At 47.9% G+C, this 19,633-nt stretch overlaps 1 protein-coding gene across 2 annotated transcripts in view; it reads left to right on the top strand.

The window, feature by feature from the left end:
* The window catches only part of INTS1 (integrator complex subunit 1), a 38,047-nt gene extending 18,638 nt beyond the window's left edge, over positions 1-19,409 (top strand). The window contains exons 25-48 of one of the 2 annotated variants that reach the window (XM_050966278.1): positions 1,074-1,241; positions 1,372-1,483; positions 3,094-3,252; positions 4,804-4,950; positions 5,352-5,450; positions 5,874-5,998; positions 6,413-6,667; positions 7,111-7,270; positions 8,020-8,160; positions 8,619-8,799; positions 8,879-9,002; positions 9,735-9,865; positions 9,988-10,075; positions 10,803-11,029; positions 12,092-12,215; positions 12,767-12,900; positions 13,398-13,590; positions 13,830-13,957; positions 14,721-14,833; positions 15,437-15,550; positions 16,676-16,746; positions 17,354-17,445; positions 17,566-17,675; positions 18,206-19,409. In XM_050966278.1, coding sequence (XP_050822235.1) covers positions 1,074-1,241; positions 1,372-1,483; positions 3,094-3,252; positions 4,804-4,950; positions 5,352-5,450; positions 5,874-5,998; positions 6,413-6,667; positions 7,111-7,270; positions 8,020-8,160; positions 8,619-8,799; positions 8,879-9,002; positions 9,735-9,865; positions 9,988-10,075; positions 10,803-11,029; positions 12,092-12,215; positions 12,767-12,900; positions 13,398-13,590; positions 13,830-13,957; positions 14,721-14,833; positions 15,437-15,550; positions 16,676-16,746; positions 17,354-17,445; positions 17,566-17,675; positions 18,206-18,321 — 3,312 coding nt within the window. In that variant the 3' untranslated portion in view covers positions 18,322-19,409. Of the gene's footprint in view, positions 1-1,073; positions 1,242-1,371; positions 1,484-3,093; positions 3,253-4,803; positions 4,951-5,351; positions 5,451-5,873; positions 5,999-6,412; positions 6,668-7,110; positions 7,271-8,019; positions 8,161-8,618; positions 8,800-8,878; positions 9,003-9,734; positions 9,866-9,987; positions 10,076-10,802; positions 11,030-12,091; positions 12,216-12,766; positions 12,901-13,397; positions 13,591-13,829; positions 13,958-14,720; positions 14,834-15,436; positions 15,551-16,675; positions 16,747-17,353; positions 17,446-17,565; positions 17,676-18,205 lie in introns of those variants that run through there. The other variant, XM_050966279.1, reaches the window with a different exon arrangement.
* Positions 19,410-19,633: the final 224 nt, after the last annotated feature.

The following is a 19,633-nucleotide window of genomic DNA, read 5'->3' on the forward strand; positions in this document are numbered from 1 at the left end:
GAGGGGTCACATGGAAACGCTGTAGCTCACACCTCTCTGCACGTTAACGACCACAGGCTCATAACTTAAAGATCTGTTAAAAGTGAGCCAGAGACTTGCTGTACAAACTAGCCACCTGTTAATGAGTTTACAAGCCACACGCGGGGGTGTCTTGTTTCTTTCATGTGTCTCACATTGGAAGTCAGACTGCACATGACTTTCTGATTTGGGAGATGGGTAGCCATCCGCAATAGGATGGTGAATTTGAGAATATAGGTTGGTTTAAAAATAATGATGATAATAATAATAATCCCCACCTGAATAGAGCACGCAGTCTCTGGACCCAGCTGGAGAGTGTTTGCCATTAGTACCTAGGTGTATGATAAATTTTGGAAATTGGGAGTGAGGCATAACATGACAAGTTGGGCACATTTTGTAGTAATCAAAGAGGAGTTCTGAATTTTTTAATATCCTTTGGCCCACCTTGGTACTTGGCATCTGCCTTTGTTCACAGATTTTAAAGGGTGCCTTGCCAGCACTTTCTTGCGTTTCGTGGGTGTTCTGTTCTGCCTTGGTGATTTCCCCGTGGTGGGGAGTGGATCTCCTGGAGAATCTATTGAATTGTTCTTTGCCTCCTGGGAGTCATGTGGTCTGGTCCCCAGGCTCTGTGTGCGCGTGTGCTCAGGTGTCTTAAGTTACGATTGTTGTTATATTTTAACAAAAATAATGGGATCGCTGAGTCCTCTAACAACCATGACAAATCTTCCACCTGATTAAACCTGATAAAACCCCTGTGCTATAGGTGTGTGGAAATTGGGATATGCCATAGCAGAGGGGGCATTGTCGGTTATAAGGAAGGAAGATGATTTGTGCTACACCTGCTCCAGTGTTGCATACCTATCCAAAGATTGCAGTTCCATCCATAACATCCCCGTGGCCCTTGTGTGGCAAGATGGACCAGTGGATTGATCCAGGGCAGGGCCAGGTGGGCAAATAGCTTTTCCAGCAATCAAAGCTGGAGAGGACTAGGGAGTGAGGCAGGAGTGCCAGGGTGAGCCCGTGTGAAGATTTTCACAGGTTTTTTCTCCCTGCAGGATGTGGCCAGGCTCATAGTGGAACGCTCCACCATCATGTCTCATCTCTTCTCGAAACTCTCGTACTGTGCTGAGTCAGAGGCTGTGCTGGTTGCTCTGCTCTCCATCTTCTCTTGCTACGTTAAGCGCATGCGCCAGAGCAAGGAAGGGGAGGAGGTGTACAGCTGGGTAAGCATCTCCCTCTATCTTCTTTGGGTCCTTCTCTTCCCTCTGGCTGTCTGCATCTCTCTAGCTCTCTTAACATTCATATTTCTGTGCTTTCTTTCATGGTTACTTATTTTGCCTTCCCCTCCTGTAGTCTGAGTCCCAGGATCAGGTGTTCCTTCGCTGGACTAGTGGAGAAACAGCCACCATGCATATTCTTGTGGTCCATGCGATGGTCATTCTGCTGACGCTGGGACCACCTCAAGGTTAGTAATGTGCGTTGAAACCGATTCACATGAATCACTGCTCTGAGTCATGGATGTAACTTCCTCCAGGCTTCACGATCCTGGAGAAGGAGTCAGCTGGGTCCTCACCCTGCACTGCTCAGGAAGCCAGGACGCTTAGACTCGTAGACTTTAAAGTCAGAACCATCGTGATCATCTAATGTGACTTCCTGCACTTTGCAGGCCACAGAACCTCACTCACTCCTGAAATAGACCCCTCACCTCTGGCTGAGTTACTGAAATCCTCAAATCATGGTTTAAAGTCTTCAAGTTACAGAGAATCCACCATTTGCTCTAGTTTAAACATGCAAGTGACCTGTGCCCCATGCTTGAGGAATTGCCTTCTTGTGAGGCATCTCTGATATTGATTGGTACTCCCTGCAGTGTCCTCAGCTGTCTATATCAACGCCGATAACAAAACCTACCTCTCTTCAAAATTCTGCATACTGCTTTTACAGCTTCACTAGACGCTCCAAATACCTGGCCATGTGGCATATGTGTGGAAGTAACTTGCATCCCACCCTGGTTATTGCTTCTTGGTCATGTCTAGCTCAGTGCTTGCTGTGAAACCAAGGAGCATGGACTGAGAAGTGTGACATAGAGTGTAACATAATATAAGAACGGCCATACTGGGTCAGACCAAAGGTCCATCAAGCCCAGAATCCTGTCTCTGACAGTGGCCAATGGCAGGTGCCCCAAAGGGAATGAACAGACAGGTTATCATCAAGTGTTCCATGCCCTGTCACCCAGTCCCAGCTTCTGGCAAACAGAGGCTAGGGACACCATTCCTGTCCATCCTGGCTAATAGGTCCATCAATGGCTATCTTCCATGAATCTATCTAGCTCCCTTTTGAACCTGGTTATAGTATTGGCCTTCACAACACCCTCTGGCAAGGAGTTCCAGAGGTTGACAGTGCGTTGCATGAAAAAACTTCCTTGTTTTTGTTTTAAACCTGCTACCTATTAATTTCATTTGGTGTCTGTATTCTTTTGTGTTGCTGTTTGTTATAACTGGAGTGCCCAGCAGTGTACAAGGTACCTCACAAACAAGGCATGTATGTGCCCCAGAGAGCTTGCATTTTAAATACTAGACTAGACAACAATTCAGAGCAGCAACCAGAAGAGATTTATGGGGCAGGGTGTGCAGGGCTTACAAATTCACGTTTTTCTGGGCATATTGCGAGCCTGTTAAGATTACAAAGAAACGTACGTGTTACTTTTTTCTCTATTTGATTTAAGCACCTTGTCTTTGCTCAGCAAGTAACACAAAATACCCTAGGAGCTGTTGGGCACATTTCAAATCCATTGTTCAGTTCAGCGGGTTATGTTTGAACATTGTTTTTACTGGCAGCATCCAATTTTAAAGATACTGATGGGAACTCTCTTCCCCAGTGTAGCGTAGGAGCCAGGCCATTTGGCATATGGCTCACATTCTTCTTACCAAATTTAAGCTTGTCTTTCGTTGCTGAAACAGAATGGTTGTTCGTGGCCTCTCAGCAAGGAAGTGACCTGGTTCGTGCTGAGAAGGGTGGGGTATATTAGCATGTATAATATGCACGTGGAATAACTTTTGTAACTGTTCTTGTATGCAGGGGAAGGTGACTTTTGCGCCTTGCTGGACATTTGGTTCCCAGAGAAGAAGCCCCTCCCCACTGCCTTTCTTGTTGACACGTCGGAGGAGGCCCTGCTGCTTCCTGACTGGCTGAAGCTGCGCATGATCCGCTCGGAGGTCCCTCGCCTAGTGGATGCAGGTGAGTGGGGCCCAAGGGACACATGCTGGGTGTTGGGTTGCCAAAGCCAGTGAAAGATTTGGAAATGCTGCATTGAAAAATTAGTCCATCTCCTTTTATTAGCAGTCTTGATCCCATAGGTGCTGTAGATTCCTCTAGTGGGGTCCCAAGAGATGCGTGGAGGGATAGAGGGGAGTATCTATTGTTAGCAGATTTGAATTTCTTTCTTTTCAGCGGAGAGGCTCCAAGCACAGGCCTCTTGCCTTTCTTCACTAGGCTGTTTGCTAAAGGGCTTCCACTGCCCTCCAACAGAGACTTAGGGACTTTGGGCTAGTCCACGCGGGGACGTGTGTAGACCAGTGGTTCTCAGCTCATGGGCCGCATGCGGCCCAATCCTCACACAGCTGCGGCTCATGTGACATCCTCAGGGCTATACAGGTAGTATATATATTGTGTGGCTGCAGCCCACATAACACAGAGAGAACTGCGTATGTGGCCCACAATGGTAAATAGGTTGAGAACCACTGGTGAAAACTCTTCACTTCCCCCTTATATGCTAGTCTGTGTTATCTACCTACAATCCCTTTCTCTTCTGGGGGGAGGGGTGCACTTGTACATGGAGATTAGTATAAAGCATTTAAGGACTGGGGCCAACTGACGTCAGGCTCCCACAGTTCAGTCCAAGTGGAAGGTGAATAAACAGCAGCATTCAATCAAGGGGAGAGAGGGAAGGCTTCTGTAGGCAGCTCTCCACTCCATCCTCAAGCCCCCTGTCACAATGCAGGCTGTTCTTTCTGCTTACCTCTGAGCTCTGTCCATGCCTGTCTTGCGCTGACTGTGGCTTTGGCATTTGCACCAGGCCAGGGAACTGTTAAGCCTCTAAAGTCTTCTTAGGATTGTACTGCCAGCTTGACTATTGAGCCCTGCCACTTATTTTAAAGGGGGCAAGGTATGTGGAATTAGAGGACTTTCCTTTTACTTAAACCAAATGCATTTCTATTCCTTTGACTGAATTAAGCTGCAGAAAACATACAACTGACCACTAGGGCGAGTGCATAGCACATGATAATGCTTACAATGTCAGTAGCAGTGCCTGAATAATATAAGGATAGCTGCATCTTTTAGCATCAGGTGGCTCTTCATTGCTGTCTATGCTTTGCATTCAGAGGTTTTGTCCCTTCCTTACTAATTAAATGACAGCTCTCTCACCAGTGATTGAATTATTTAATAATTCCTGCCTGCGGCCATCAACAGAGAGGGTGGCAGTTATTTTTAATACAAATGATTTGGTTCCTGAGGTTTTGATCAAATTAAATGGAAGATCAAATTAACCCTAGGGTGAATTAACTGGAGAATGCAATAAGAGGGAAAATTTGTGCGGAGTCTGTATAGGGCAAAGAGAAACCCATAAGCAGCTGTCAGTGTTGGCTTGAGGTCCTGTGCAGCCCTGTTAGTAAAGGTGTCACTGATGGCATGTCCAAAACCACATGGACCTGCTAATGAACTTGTCGTTCTATGTATGAGTGAGTCAGAAACCTGAGGATTCTGACTGGCCATGTGTGTGTGTTTCAGCATTGCAGGATCTGGAACCGCAGCAACTGCTTCTCTTTGTTCAGTCCTTTGGGATCCCAGTCTCCAGTATGAGTAAACTCCTGCAGTACCTGGATCAGGCAGTGTCCCACGATCCACAGACACTGGAGCAGAACATCATGGACAAGAGTAAGATCTTAAGATTAGGCTGTCTAGGAATCTGTCTCTTTATAGACCTGCTGTTTAAAACCTCCTTTGTTAGCTTGAATCATTTTGCAGCTTCCTTGTAGGATCCAAGATAGCTCAGCCTGACCTCTGTCAAGGCCGCCTTAGCAGCCATTGCTGTCCGTGGGGACCTGTCTGAGTAGGCTTGGAATGTGTTTCTCAAGGGTGTAGCATTTTCTAGCTTGGCTCGTGAGAGATTGGGGATTGTTTGGGGGTGATTTCTGGTTGTCTCAGAAACAGGATTTGTTCTTGCTGGGGTTTCTCTGCTTACTCGGAATGCAGAGGGGTGTGTAAATTCCCTGCAGAATGGGAGCTGTTTAAATGGCAGCATCTTGTATCTGGCTTCATGTTTTGGCCTTTTTCAGATTACATGGCTCATCTCGTAGAGGTTCAGCATGAGAGAGGAGCTACAGGGGGGCAGACCTTCCACTCCCTGCTCACCACCTCCCTGCCAACACGCCGAGGTATTGCACAACATACACTAATCACTCTCACAACAAAGAACTGACCAATCCTCCACCTCAGCCTTTGTCAGGCCCAGACCCAGTCTGTCTTTCCAAAGTGTGGGTCGCTTTGTTGTCCTTCAGGCTGCTCCCAGGCTGAAAGAGATCAGTCCCCTTCCTACAAACTGGTCCACCAATGGACACCAGCCCCAGCTAGAACTTCCTTATCTCTGCTCCTGGGCTAGGAGAGGAATTCTGGTTTCTCTGAAGGATTTTATTACAACAAATTCTACCCTTGTTTTTTTGCCCATGTTGTTTAGCTCCTCGTGTTTGCTCTAAGGAGAAAAGGCTGCTGTTTACCTTTTCTACTGGTTTGGGGTCTGTAAAACTGGGGCAAATCTCTTCATTTGGGCCTAGAACAGTGTTCCTGTAATCTCTCTGCAGACAGTGCTGACACTCCAAAGCCCAAAACTAGTCCTGAGACCCCACAAGGACAGAGCAGGATCCGGGCCTTGACTCAGATCCGGGTCCTGGGTCCTGAAGATGACCTGGCGGGCATGTTTCTTCAGGTATTGCTACTGCATCTGTTACATAGAGAATAGGTTTGTCTGCAACTCCTCCATTCTGTATCCCTGAGCCCAATAGCTGCAGTGCCTTTTCCAGACTCAACGCCTACATTCTAAGCCTGGTTAGATGAACCCTGACCACTTGCTTTCACAGTGCTTGGGGGGAGGGAGTATCAGTAGTCTTATCTGATCTATGTAGACACTGCTTGGCCTGTTCCTCCCTAGGTCCCTAAAATATTTGGAAAGCAGGTACTGTTAGGTCCCCTCTAGTGTAAACAGTCAGAGCCAAGTGTGATTTCTCCATGTCAGGGAACAACCCTATGTAACCAGTCCTCTGAGGCAGTGGCTGTTAATTGTGCAGATGGCCATTTTGTGTTTGTTCTTATACAAGCCTGCCATCTTTCAATATTCTGTCAGCTGTTCCCACTGAACCCGGATCCCCGGTGGCAGAATTCGAACCCGCGTCCCATCTCCCTGGCATTACAGCAAGCACTGGGTCAGGAATTGGCTCGCATCCGCCAAGGGAACACACAGGTGACAGGGATTTCAGTGCGTCTTCTCCAGGCAGTGGCAGCCTTGATGAACTCTCCACATAGCGGAGCTCTGGTGATGGCCATGCACCGAAACCACTTCATCTCCTGCCCACTGATGCGTCAGTTGTGCCAGTACCAGGTGAGCCATGTGGGAGTGGGCACTTGTCTAGCATGGAGTTGGGGGCAGAGGGGTAGGGAGCAGTTAAGCTCAGACCCTTTAGAAACCAGCAGCCTGTAGCACTGGCAGCCTTGCTCTTCGGGACTGGTAACTGCAGTACAGGAACACCCTAGAGTAGCCTTCAGAGCAGGGAGAGATTTACCTTATGAGATATACTGTATTAGTGAAGGAAGGCATTGAACTAGATCTACGTAGTTCTGCATCCTTGCAAGTGAGTCTTTCCAGATGTGCTTTGGGGAGATGCAGGTCACAGTTAACATTCAGTGAGCTGGGGTTCCAGGTAGCCTGTCTGCTGTATGTGTCCATGCATGCTGCAGGTGTTATCTCCTTGTCATCTTTGTACAAACACTTCCCACCACCAGGACTCCCAGCTACACCTGTAACTTTTGGTGTTCTCTTCCCAGCGCTGCGTACCCCAAGACACCAACTTCTCCTCACTCTTCTTTAAAGTCCTCATGCAGATGCTGCAGTGGCTGGAGAATCCTGCTGTGGAAGATGGGCCTCTGCGTGCTCAGCTCAAGTCCTTTGCTGTGCAGTACTCTTCAAGGCATAGGATCAGTGATGGTAAGAGGCATTAAACAGAGTGGGCATCCCAGAGTGGACAAGTGGGACAGAGAACGGTCAAAATCAGAACCTGATCCTGAGTCCAATGCGGCTGTTTTTCCACCCCCTTTCTGATTGTCATTGTTTCAGCATGTGATGAGCAATATAGAAATGCCCAAGACTGAAAAAGAAAGGGGGAGATTAGGTTGTGCTCGTGTCCACATGTTGTTCGAGTGGCATTAATAGGGATAGGACACAGCCAAAACAATTCATCATTAGGATGATTTGCGATGAAGGCCTATCAGCTGTTGGCTTCTTAGAGAGCAGGCCAGTGGGATTTGGGGGGAATCTCAGGACTGTGGAAATCAGAGTAGTTGATGATGTGTAAGTAGTTGTCCTTGACTGAACACTGGCAAGAGACTGCAAGGTGAAACAGTTCCACCCCATTGTTTGTTTTGCTGGCCATCATCTGGCCAGGTGATCTGGAGAGCACAGCCAAAAGTACAAGCTTGAGGTTTGGACTTAGCTGCCTTTGGGCTGACCATAGGGTCTTCTAGCCATATATGCTTGTGATGCTGGCACCCAGCACTCTCAGTTGGGGATTTTTGATTGTAATGAAAGTGCTCGTGTGTGCAAGTTTCAGATGTTAAGCTCTTAGAAGAGGAGTCACATGAATTGTTTTCATGAAAGAAGCCACAGCATGGCTGACTGAATGATTAAAGGAGGACCCTAGTGTGGCTTAGTGGTACTGATGCTGTGATTCCCGGCAGTTCGAGGTGGGTTCCTGCACCTGGCAGAGGCACTGACGTTCCGTCGTGATCCTGATGTGATCAACTCCACTGTACGAGCCATCATTGCAACCCTGAAATCTGGAGAGAAGTGTAATGTGGAGCCAGAACTCATCAGCAAAGGTATGGCTGTCCTTCCGCCCTGCCTTCTGGAACTGCCATTGGTACTGGGGACAGAACAGAGATGTGCGTGCTTGCTCCAGTGCTTGGTGGGAGAGCAGAGCTGGGGAGGCTGCCTTTGCTCTCCTGGATCAAGGGTTCTGACCCACTGGAAGGTTGCTCCTGTCTCATTTTACCTCCTTTTGTTGCATTCTGTCATGTTGGTTTATAAGCTGCTTGGGACAGGGATAGGAACTGAGGAACACCGCATACTGCTGGGTGCTGCTTCCATAGTGAATAGTAGAGTATCCATAACTTCTGTAGAAAGAGGGCAGTTCCAAGACTGCCCTGTCTCCCACTGAGATTCACTCTAAGGGAGGGCAATACTAACTGGCTTCATGAAAGATACAATCATCTGGCTCCCCAACTCCCTGCTGCCTCCCAAAGCCCCTGAGAGCAGTCTCTCTTTCTCCCTCTGTTAGTTCTTCAAGGTCTGATTGAAACACGCTCTTCTTACCTGGAGGAGCTTCTGACTGTCCTCTTCTCGGTTACCATTGAGACCACAGCCAGGTTCCCTGCCATGAGACCAATTGCTGTGGTGAGTTCTCTGCTACTCCAGGAGAAAGAGGAGACACTTGTGAAGAAGGAGTTGGATAGCAGCAGGTGAGTCTTGGGATGATTGGTATTGGTCACTCGGTCTGGTTTTGGGGCACCTTTCCTGATATTTGTACTGTGCTCTTAGTGCTGAAGCTGCTCGTCTAGGGCCCTCCTCTGGCCTTCTCAATGACTGGCTGGAGATGCTGGACCCTGAAGTAATCAGCAGCTGCCCAGACCTCCAGCAAAAGTTGCTGTTCTCCTGGAACAAGGTAAGAATCTCTCAGCCAGGAATTAATCTTAAACAGACGCCCCTTTCTTTAGTCGCAGCCTTCAAGTCTGAATCCCTCAGTCTGTTCTAGTGAGAGAAAGGGTCTGTTCTGCTCCACTGATAAGAGCACACTGTACGCCAGTGATCACCAACCGGTTAATCACAATCGACTGGTCGATCCTAGAGGATCTTCCTAGTGAGCGGGGCCTCAGGGAAAGGGCGGGGTAGATCCTGGGTTGCCCTTAAATTCAAAAAGTGATCTTGGGCATAAAAAGGTTGGAGACCACTGCTATACACAGTGATGCCAATTCCAGAGCGGGCCTGTAGTGAATTCTTCTCTGGGTGGGATTTTGCACTCCATATCACTGCCATCCTGGAATCTTGGCATTTCTGTAGCCCCCTTCTCCCAAGCTCTCACAGCACTGTACAGATATCAGTTACTTAGTCCACAACAGACCTGTGGCTAGGTTTTCTCACCTTTTTACAGATGGGCAAACAGAGGTTTAGAGAGGATTACTTGCCCAGGAACATGCAGGCCCAAAGTCAAGACTAGAACCCATCAGTCTTGGCTTCTGATCACTTGCTCTAACTGTTAAACTTCACTGCTGCTCTAGTCCTCATTTTTCATGTTCCATGCATAATCTGTATGTGAGCCCTCCTGTGCTACTCCTACCCCCTCTACCTAAGTGTCCTAAAATGGATTCATATTTCCATCTCTCCCTGTTCTCTCCAGACTAAAGGTTATTCCGGGTCTCAGGTGCCCTCTTTTCGCCCATATCTGTTGGCTCTCCTAACTCACCAGTCCAGCTGGACAACACTGCACCAGTGCATCAGGATTCTGCTTTGCAAAAACCGGGAGCAAAGGTGAGTCTTTTTCAGGTACCAACATTATATTCTTCCAAAGCACTAGTGATTTGGAGAATCTATCGACTCAGCTATGGTATCTCTAATCTCAAACCCATTGACATTTTTCTGTCTTCTGGCAGGTTTGACCCGACTGCATCCTTAGATTTCTTGTGGGCCTGTATTCACATCCCTCGGATCTGGCAGGGAAGGGACCAGAGAACTCCTCAGGTAGTGGTTTAAATCCTGCACAGTCCCTCTCAGGATGGGAGAAGGGAAGGTGCTTTTCATACTGCCTGATTTTCCATGGTGTCTTGGGGGACCAAGGGGTATAATAGAAGATTTGCTGCCTGCTCCCCAGCGCGTTTGTAATGTGCTGTGCTGCAGTTACACATGGGGATGGTGATTCACAATTTTGGTTCAGAATTGATGCAAATAAATGTAAATTTGCTCAGACATAAAACTTTCACTGCAGCAAAACAAATTTCTGGTTGTAGCTCTTGCAGAAACTGTTAGGAGTTGTAGTGAAAATGTAGCCACATAGCTACACCTTTGCAGAACTAACTGCCCAGTAGGCAAGTACAGATGGAGTGAAAGAATAATTCCTCCTTTGGGTTGGCAAGTGCAAGCCACCCCCAGTGGGGAGCTCTTTGACCTAGTTTGTGTAGCAGATGAATTGTCAGTTCCTTCCTAGCCAGATGCCAAGGGATGGAAGTAGATGCATTGTGAAAAATTGGGGTACAGGAGGGAGGTGCAAAGCCCGTCATTTTTTGGGGCAGGTGAGGGATTATATTTTGCCTGGTTTCCCAGCCCTGGGCATGGTGCAATTTTTAAGCAAGGTACAAAGGGAGTTTTTGTGATGTAAAAGATTATCTTCCTGTTTGAGAGTGTGTGACTAAGGTTATTGATCAGCCCTTGCCCCAGGACTCACCTTGAGACTGGCTGTGCTGTGTTACAGAAACGTCGAGAGGAGTTCGTACTCCAGTTAAAGGCGTCAGAGTTGATCAGTTTGGTTGAGCTGATCTTGGCTGAGTCGGAAACCAGAAGCCAGAATACAGAGGAAGCCTCCTGCACGCTCATCCAATCACGGCTACCCCTGTTGCTCAGCTGTTGTCATGGAGACCTGGAGAGTATTAAAAAAGTAACAGAGTATCTGACAGGCTGTATCCAGCAGTGGGGCAGCAGGTGAGGATGCAAAAACAAATGGCAGCTTGGCTTGCACTCAGCAGTAATGTAGGTGGCTATTTGGGCAGCCAGGTGACCCAAATGAGGCTTGCCAAGGCTACTTTGCTAGGATTGCTGCCTTTCGGGATGCATCTAGAAACTGCCCGGTATGTTACCTTCGTGTCAGCTTGGAAACATTTTTACTCTGAATGTAACACTATGGGCATCTGTATTTCTCTCTTCTATAATTCAAGATCAGATTGCTCCTTACAAATCAAAAAGTGTTTCTCTAGCTGCCAGCCCTGCAGCCATCCTCCCACCCCCCTGGAACTGGAAGTCAAGTGATGTTCTGTCCACCTGGTACCATTGTCACTGGTAATCCGTTCTGCAGCTGGAACTGAGCTGACTGTTTTTTGATGATTGTGCTGAAGGCAGAATGGAGCCCAGCCTGCTCTCTGAAGCTATACAGGCTCTGCAGTGCTAACAGGAAGAGAGCATATATGTGTCAGTAAATCTAGCCGATCTAAATCCTGGACTTGTCTATGGTAGAGCTGGAAAAGACTTTCTAGGTTATCTGGTCTGTCCCCCTGCTGATGCAGGATGTGACTCAGCCACGTGGAGAGCAGGTGTGCTGAGTCAGAATGGGCCATTTTGTATAATGACTTTTGACTACAATTACTTTTTAAATGAGGGATTCACTCTTTGATGTTAGGATTTGCATTTTTAACACTGATGTTGTGTGGAAACTCTGCTTTCTGGGATTTTAAGAGGGACTTCCTGGTTGCCATATGCCCAGTGGCAGCTTTACAATTGCAGTGCTTTCTGCTAGAGAATCGGAGGCAGTCTCACCGAAAATCTCCATGGAACTGCTCTGAGAAGCAGGCAGCTCTAAGAAGGCTATCGAAGAGTGAAGTGCTATTAAGACAGCAGCACGGTGGTGGTTGTAGTTATTTGCCTCTAGCTGTTCAGTATGTACAGCTGGGGAGGAGCTGAGTGTGGATATTAAGGGCTCTGATATGCGTCAGACACTCTCTCCTGGGCCTAGGGATGTAACCATGTATTGTCATCTCTTTTCTCTTTCAGCTCAGTGGGAAAACGCTGCCAGGACCTTCTCCTGCAGATCTACCTGCAGCTGCCAGAGCTCCTTGTGCCTGTGCCTGAGACACTGCTGACCAGGGAAGGGGCTGCAGACAGCAGTACCTGCAAAGTAAGGAGTAAAGGGACATAGAAGCAACAGAGTTTGCTTCGCCGTTCTTTAAGTCTATGTGACTAGCATTGGAGCTGAGTTGATAGACAGGTGGCAAAAAGAATGAACACACTGCCTTGGACTGTAACTTTCTTCACCTTGATCCCATGTGGAGCTCCCACCTTCCGCTTGCCTTAACTCCAGAACACACTGGACTTTTAACATTTTGTCCTTGTCTAAACCCTGGCAATCTAAAGACTGCAGGTTTTTTCCTGTGTGAAAAAGGCTTAATTAACACGCCAGCATTCTCCCAGATTGTGTTAGGCACCTTGTTGTTATCTGAGAAGGAGAAATGTGCAGCCTTCAGTTCCTGCTTTCATGCTGTTCGGGACTTGGTACCGTAGATCCCTTGCTAGTTGGAAGGTTGATGGCTTATCCCAAGTCTCACCTGAAAATCAAATTTAATTTTTTTTAACCCACTCCCTACTTAAAAGGAGACTTGGAGCCCCACCAATAGACTGAAGACTTGCTCCTCCACTGAACTTTTTTTTCTTACCTGTGATTCTTTCTAGCTTGATGCCCTGGTTCACAGATTCATCACCCTCCTCGCAGAAGCGAGCGATTCCAAGTCAGCTGAGAGCCGTGTGTGGGATGCCAACATGGCATGCAGGAAGCTAGCTGTGGCTCACCCCATCCTTCTGCTTAGGTACTGCCCTTTTGGCCCTTCTGTTCACCAGGCCTGTGGCTGGAGCCTTTTCAGCTGGACCTCTGTGTCAGTATTAGCATTCACTCCAGAACGAGAACGACATTCCCACTGCAGACCTGATTACAGCCTTGGAGCATGCTCCTGTGTATAGAAGAAATTATGTGGGTAGTAGACCCACTCAAGCCATTTGCTGGCTGTCTCTCCTGATGAGGTGATGCCTCTGCTAGTAAAGGAGTCCCTTGGAGGTGGGCAGCAGAGAAGAGAAATGTGGTGGGAAGGGGGATTTGTCTGGTCGTGGGCATAGGGATCAGAGCATGAAATCTTGCAGAGGAGAGAATTGTGGTGGGAAGGGGGATTTGTCTGGTCGTGGACATAGGGATCAGAGCATGAAATCTTCCAGAGGTTGAGGAGGATGAGCTGAATATCTTACGGTTGATTCTGTTACTCAGTTGCTCTGGGAGGGCTTTGGAATTTAATGCTTTACTTTTACATTTCAGACACTTGCCAATGATTGCAGCTCTGCTTCATGGGCGGGTACATCTCAATTTTCAGGAGTTTCGACAACAGAACCACCTGACATTCTTCATCCATGTCCTGGGGATCCTGGAGCTGCTTCAGCCACAGGTGTTCCAGAGTGAGCACCAGGGGGCACTATGGGATTGTCTTCTCTCCTTCATTCGCCTGCTGCTGGTAGGAGAACATTGCCTTTTACAGACTACATACAGCCAGCCAAGCACTAGGGAGAGAATTTGGTGTCTGACCATCTCAGGGTGCTGTGTGTCACACTTTACATGTGTGTATACTGTGTGTGCCTGTACAAATACATGGCAGTGTGCATCAATGGGGAGGGGAAGGACAGCATGTGGATTTCAGGCTCCCCGTGGGTGTTAGTGCTTTCAGTTAAGTGTGGTCTCCCTCCATCCCTCCAGAATTACAGGAAGTCTTCACGTCACCTGGCTGCCTTCATCACCAAGTTCGTCCAGTTCATTCACAAGTACATCACGTGCAATGCCCAGGCAGCTGTGTCTTTCCTGCAGAAACATTCTGACCCGCTCCAGTAAGTGTTCTGTTCTGACCTTACTCCCATTGCTCTGGTGCCTCCCAGCTGTGACTGCCCATCTACCTGGCATTAATTGTCTGCCAGCAAATTCAGTCGTTTTTGGTGATGCACAGGCAAAGGGCCATCTGTTGGGATTGCTGTCCACCTTAAAAATAAATTAATTGCTGGAGTCCGTCTCCTAACCAGATAGGAAACAACAAGAGCAAAGTTACTATTTAGCTTTTATTACAGTGCTTTTCCCCTGGAGATTTCCATGTGCTTTTAAAAGGTACATGAACAATAGTGTCCCTTTTTTACAGGTGGGAAAAATGAGGGACAGGACAGTTCAGAGACTGGCTGCAGCTCACACAGACTCCAGGAATAGAACCTAGGTTTCCTAATTCTCACACATAGGGCACTGCACTGTTTTCAGGCAGGCAGCAGCAGAGTTCTCCCCTAGACTAATGGATATAGGGTCCCATCTTCAAGTACACGGGACACCCCCTTGGAGTGAGGGAACTGGAGTTGCCATAGCTGCTTCAGCAGTTCTGGCTACTGTCTGTTTTTTGTCTCGTCTGCTGATGCCTCTTTGTCCACTGCTTGATTCCGTCTTCTCTACTCTTTATTCTCCTTCCCCTACAGTTACTTTGCTCCTCTTCCTCACATGTTCACATTCATACATGTACCCTCAGCTTGTTCCTTCTCACACCCCCTTCTCACACCCAGATGTTGAGCTGATGGTCGCTGTTTTATGCCAGAGATGCCTTTTCTTTCACCTTAGTGACCTGTCATCAGATAACAGTGACCTCGTGATGCTGAAATCGCTCCTGGCTGGGCTGAGCTTGCCCAGTAAGAGTGGTGTCTTGGACAGAGGCTCTGAAGAAGAAAAGGATGGTGAGTATATGTAACTCTTTGGGCTAGATCAGTGATCCCTACCTCTGTGCTATGCTTTGGAGCTCTGTTGCTTCTATGTGGACTTAATCCTGAGCTCTGCAATCCCAGCCCTAACAGGAGAGTGAAGGGGGGACAAAAAGTAACTGAGAGTGAAGGTTGTGGCCTCATAGACATTCTTGTGAGGAACTGGTCAGCAGTAGTAAAACCAGTGCCTGGGAAGGGGTAAATGAAGACTTCTCACTTGCCATAACTCTTGGAGCTTCCCAATGCAGTGGAATAGTAGCACCAAAGGTATATATTGCTAGGGAGTCTGATCTCCTTTACTTGTCTTCAGGCTATTCCTTCAGGAAGATCTCCTAAGGATACATCTGCTCCTTCCCTGCTCATAGACATTATCCTGACTACTGATAGAATTGTCCCTTAGGAAATTCTGTGGGTGTTACAGGTGCTAAGGATAGTTACCTCTCCCTTTCCTCTCTGAGCAGATGCCATGGAAAGGGGACAGTAGACAGTGATGTAATCCATTAGCTGGGAATGCCAGATTTGCCTTCATTTTAAATGTGCAGAGAATGACTAGGAGTTAACTATTTCTCTCTGTCCCAGATGAAGCAGCCACCGGCTCTCTGCCCCTGGTTAGTGTGTCCCTCTTCACTCCCCTCACTCCAGCGGAAATGGCACCATACATGAAGAGACTCTCCAGGGGCCAGGCTGTGGAAGGTAAGTGGGGACAGCTTTCCCAGAGCAGCTCATAGACTTTACAGACAGGAGTCACTCTGCTCAGCTCCCCTGGGCTGGAACATGGTAGTTGTTCCCAGCCACACTTCCCGAGAATGCTAGACCAGAACTACAGGAAGCATATAGACAAAAAATCACCTGAACCGGTATTTGGCTGGGACAGGAGAGGCTGGCGTGCAGCCATGAGCCCTGTGCAGGGAAGCCGCCCACAGCCAGACAAGTTCATCTAGAATTGAAACCATAGCCTATGGGCTTTGAAACCATGCGGTCCCTGTAAGAGAAGCTGCGAGTCTCCTAAAGCCACTATGATGAAACATGATCTTGTTGCATCTCATGAGCTAAACAAGGTTGTTTGGATGGGAGGCCTCCCAGGACAACTGAGGTGCTCTGGGAAGTGGTGTGGTTGATTCACTGGGTAGTACTTTGCTCAGGGTCAGTACTGAACCAGTGTGCCACCACTGCATTTGGGGTGCGGTGTTGCTGGAAGTGCCGTCTTTTGGATGAGATGTAAAACTTTTAAGTTCCAGCACCCCATTTTTGGTTATCAAAAATCCCTTTGTGCTCTCCACAGAAGTTCAGGCTGTTAGCATAGCATCCTAGGGAGCTACAGCTTGCTTCTCTAAGGTTCTTTTAATATCATTTACATCCAGTATTCTTCACTGTCCTGATCTGTGACATTACTGTGTGGGGTTAGCCCACTGCTGCCCAGCTCGGAAATAGGGGAAGTGAACCTTGCGTGTGCGTGGTTTGCAGATTCGCTTATCAAGATGTTGGGGTATGAGGCCTTATATAAAGATCACTCACTGTTGCAGTAGAAATTGATCCAGAACTGAAACTTGCCACAGACAGCAATGATAGCAGCTAACGCGGCCTCTGCTGGGGCAGTTCTGGAGGTGTTGATCTATAGTACAGAACATCCTTCTAAGATCCTCTTTGGAGCATCATCTCTGTCTTTTAGCTTTGTATGCCAGGTTGAAAGACTTTATAGCTCAGCAGAGGACTCTTGTGTTTGAGACAGATGTTCCTTTTGGGGCTTTGCTGACTTCACTGTGTTGGTTGGATCAGTGAAGGAAGGTTACCCTTTTCCATCTATGGCTTTCCCCCCAGATATCCTGGAGGTGCTGAGTGACATTGATGAGATGTCCAGACGGAGACCAGAAATTCTCTCCTTTTTTGCTGTGAGTATATGTAGCCCAGAAGTTGCCACTGGAAGTTCACTTGCTGTGAGGGGGGATTCCTTGCAGCAGAGTCTACCTTGCACAGTTTATTCAGGTGTTCCCTTCCCTCTGCTTTTTCAGGTCATTATCATGGTGTCTCTGGGTAGGCCAGTTCTGAGGAATTACCTTCTCAGTTAGTTTAGACCTTCAGCTGCCACATGAGTGTGTGCACTAAGCATTTTACACGTGTGTGCTCTCACACATACACGCACACACTTTCCCTTGCCTTCTCTTCATTACGCTGGGTCCCTGTCACCCCATAATATCAGTCTAGAGAGAAAGGGGAACAGTTCTGCAGGAAAAACTTAGTGAGGGACCAGGGAAATGGATATAGATCCAATTGCCTTGTGTAGAGCAAGAGAAAAAACACTCTGGATCCTTAAAGCATTCACAACTGACTGATCTTACAGTTAGAAATCCACTGCACATGACCCTGGCTCAGCATTAACCTGCCAGATAGATGGGTAGCGGGCTGGAGCAATGCCACACGGGTGGTAATGTGAGTCTGAAGGGCTTGTTCTCAGTGTCGCCATGGGATCTCTTGTTGATCAGCTTTTTCTCTCCTCAGACTAACCTGCAAAAGTTGATGAGCTCTTCAGAAGAGTCCTGCCGGAATCTAGCTTTCAGCCTGGCTCTGCGCTCAATTCAGAACAACCCCAGGTGAGAAATGAAGGTATCCATGAATGCCAAGCTTCTCCTGAGTCACTTCCTTCTCTATCAGCCATGTGCCCTGCATTGTCCTGTGGGGATTGTAGTGACGCTGCTATGTTTTGTTCCCAGCATTGCTGCTGACTTCCTCCCCACTTTCATGTACTGTCTTGGCAGCCGAGACTTTGAGGTGGTACAGACAGCGCTGAGAAACCTGCCTGAATACACCCTTCTCTGCCAAGGTAGGTCTAGGCTTCTGCGTTTACTGCTGCACACTCAGCTGTGAGAGGCTGGAAACTGATTTCCCCGAGGATCTCCTTCAACTGCTTTCAATGTCGGATTTATTTTTGTCTGTGTTGGAAACTGGAATTTCCTCAGAAGTTCTCGATAGACATTGGTGCATGGTTCGGTGCTATTTGCTGGCCTGCCCAGTGCCAGTGGCAGCTTCACTCTGAACGCCATGGAAGGGATTTATTTCAAGGAGTCCCCGCGTTGCCAGCATTGGCTTCTCTCTCAAATAGTTCTGATCATGTAGCAATTTTCCTCTTTGAGTTAAGGTGCTTTGTATCCATCAGATACTTGTCTGGAGTGTTAATTATATGCCTGGGGGTGATAGTGTGTAGTTGCTGCCTTTCCCCATTTGGAGAGTTTAAAACTTAGTTTCACTGCACTGATGTTTCTCTTGCTGGGACTAGTCCTAGCGCTTCGTGTGTGCCATATGATTGTTACTGGTTAGACCAGTTCTCTTACCCTTCTGTTTTCCCCTTCACAGAGCATGCAGCAGTATTATTGCACAGGGCCTTTCTGGTTGGGATGTATGGACAGATAGACACCAGCTCGCAGATTTCAGAGGCCTTGAAGGTTCTGCATATGGAAGCCATGATGTGAACATCGATGCCCTGGGAACTGATTTGTCCGGTTGAATTGAATTGCTGTGAGGAAGCACTTGTATTCCAGCCCGCGGGCTGCGGGGGACAAGAGAGAGTGACCATGGATTGCCGGCCTAAGCAGAAGAAGGAGAGCTCATGCCCGGGGTCTGATTGAAGGAATACAGGGATAGATCCTACTTAGGACATCGCTTTGGTGGGAGCAAAAGGGCTTCTGTGCATGACGTATTACAGGGGACCACGTCCTTGGGATCTCGGATGGCATTTACCACTTCCTGTTTGGCCCTGGCTATGACTTCAATCACCACCTTGCATCCAGGAGGCCATAGCATTTGGCGTAGGGGAAGGGAGAGTTGCCATGGGGCTCTCTAAGCTTAGACCTCTGGATTGTCCTTTGCATGCTGGAAGGAACACAGAAATCTGTACAGAGCAAGAGACTCATTGTTACTGATTGTGATTCCTTTTTAAATTAAAACTCTTCTAATTCCCATTAGGCTCCCTTTCTCTGCTCCCTGCTGGCATTACTGCTTCTCGGCGTTAGGCTCGGTCCTTCTCTGAGTACCTCTCTAGGCTCTCTCTCCATCTTTTCTTTGGACGGCTGTTCCGCAAGACAGGACATTTACAGAAAACCTGCTTGCAGCCCTCTACAGCCAAAGCTCTTCTTCTTTGCCAGAAGGGTTTGTTTGCTCCTTGTTCCTTCTGCACAAGCAGAAAACCATTCTGGAGGATATGGAGGTGGGCCCAGCATCTGTTGGATTGACCTTCTGTGCTTGGGCTGTGGCAGCCAGCCACATTAAGGATTCCTGTTCATTATTATTTTTGTATGTCAACAAAAGGTGCCTTGCTGCACCCACAGAAACACCTCCATGGCATCAGAGTATACACAGAAAGCATCTTTGATGACCCAACAACCATTTTCCCTTGGACTCAGTGCACCAGTATCCCTGCAGACAGACTCCTTATCTCCAGGTGGGAGGGCAGGCCATGTGGCTTGATCCTTCAGTGTGGATTCCTGTGACAGCAGGAGCAGAGAGTAGTAGGTTCCCCCTTACCCTTTCAATTAAACACATCTCCTAAGTCTCTGCTTAATAGGCCGACTGTCCTATTTCCTTCCCCTTGGTCTCTTGCTGTACCCCAGGAATGGTGTCAGTGCAGTTTGGCTTAATGCAGTGTAATCAGTAATGACCAAGGTATGGCTCCATTCGCCTCTAGGTCTGCAGGTGGTAGAGATGGTCATTGTGCTCTGGTTGCTGTTGGGCAGTGAAATGCACTGGTGGGACAAGGATTGACAAGGATGCACATCGCAATTGACT

This window comes from Gopherus flavomarginatus, chromosome 9 (assembly GCF_025201925.1).
Source record: "Gopherus flavomarginatus isolate rGopFla2 chromosome 9, rGopFla2.mat.asm, whole genome shotgun sequence".
NCBI classification, from domain to species: Eukaryota; Metazoa; Chordata; order Testudines; family Testudinidae; genus Gopherus; species Gopherus flavomarginatus.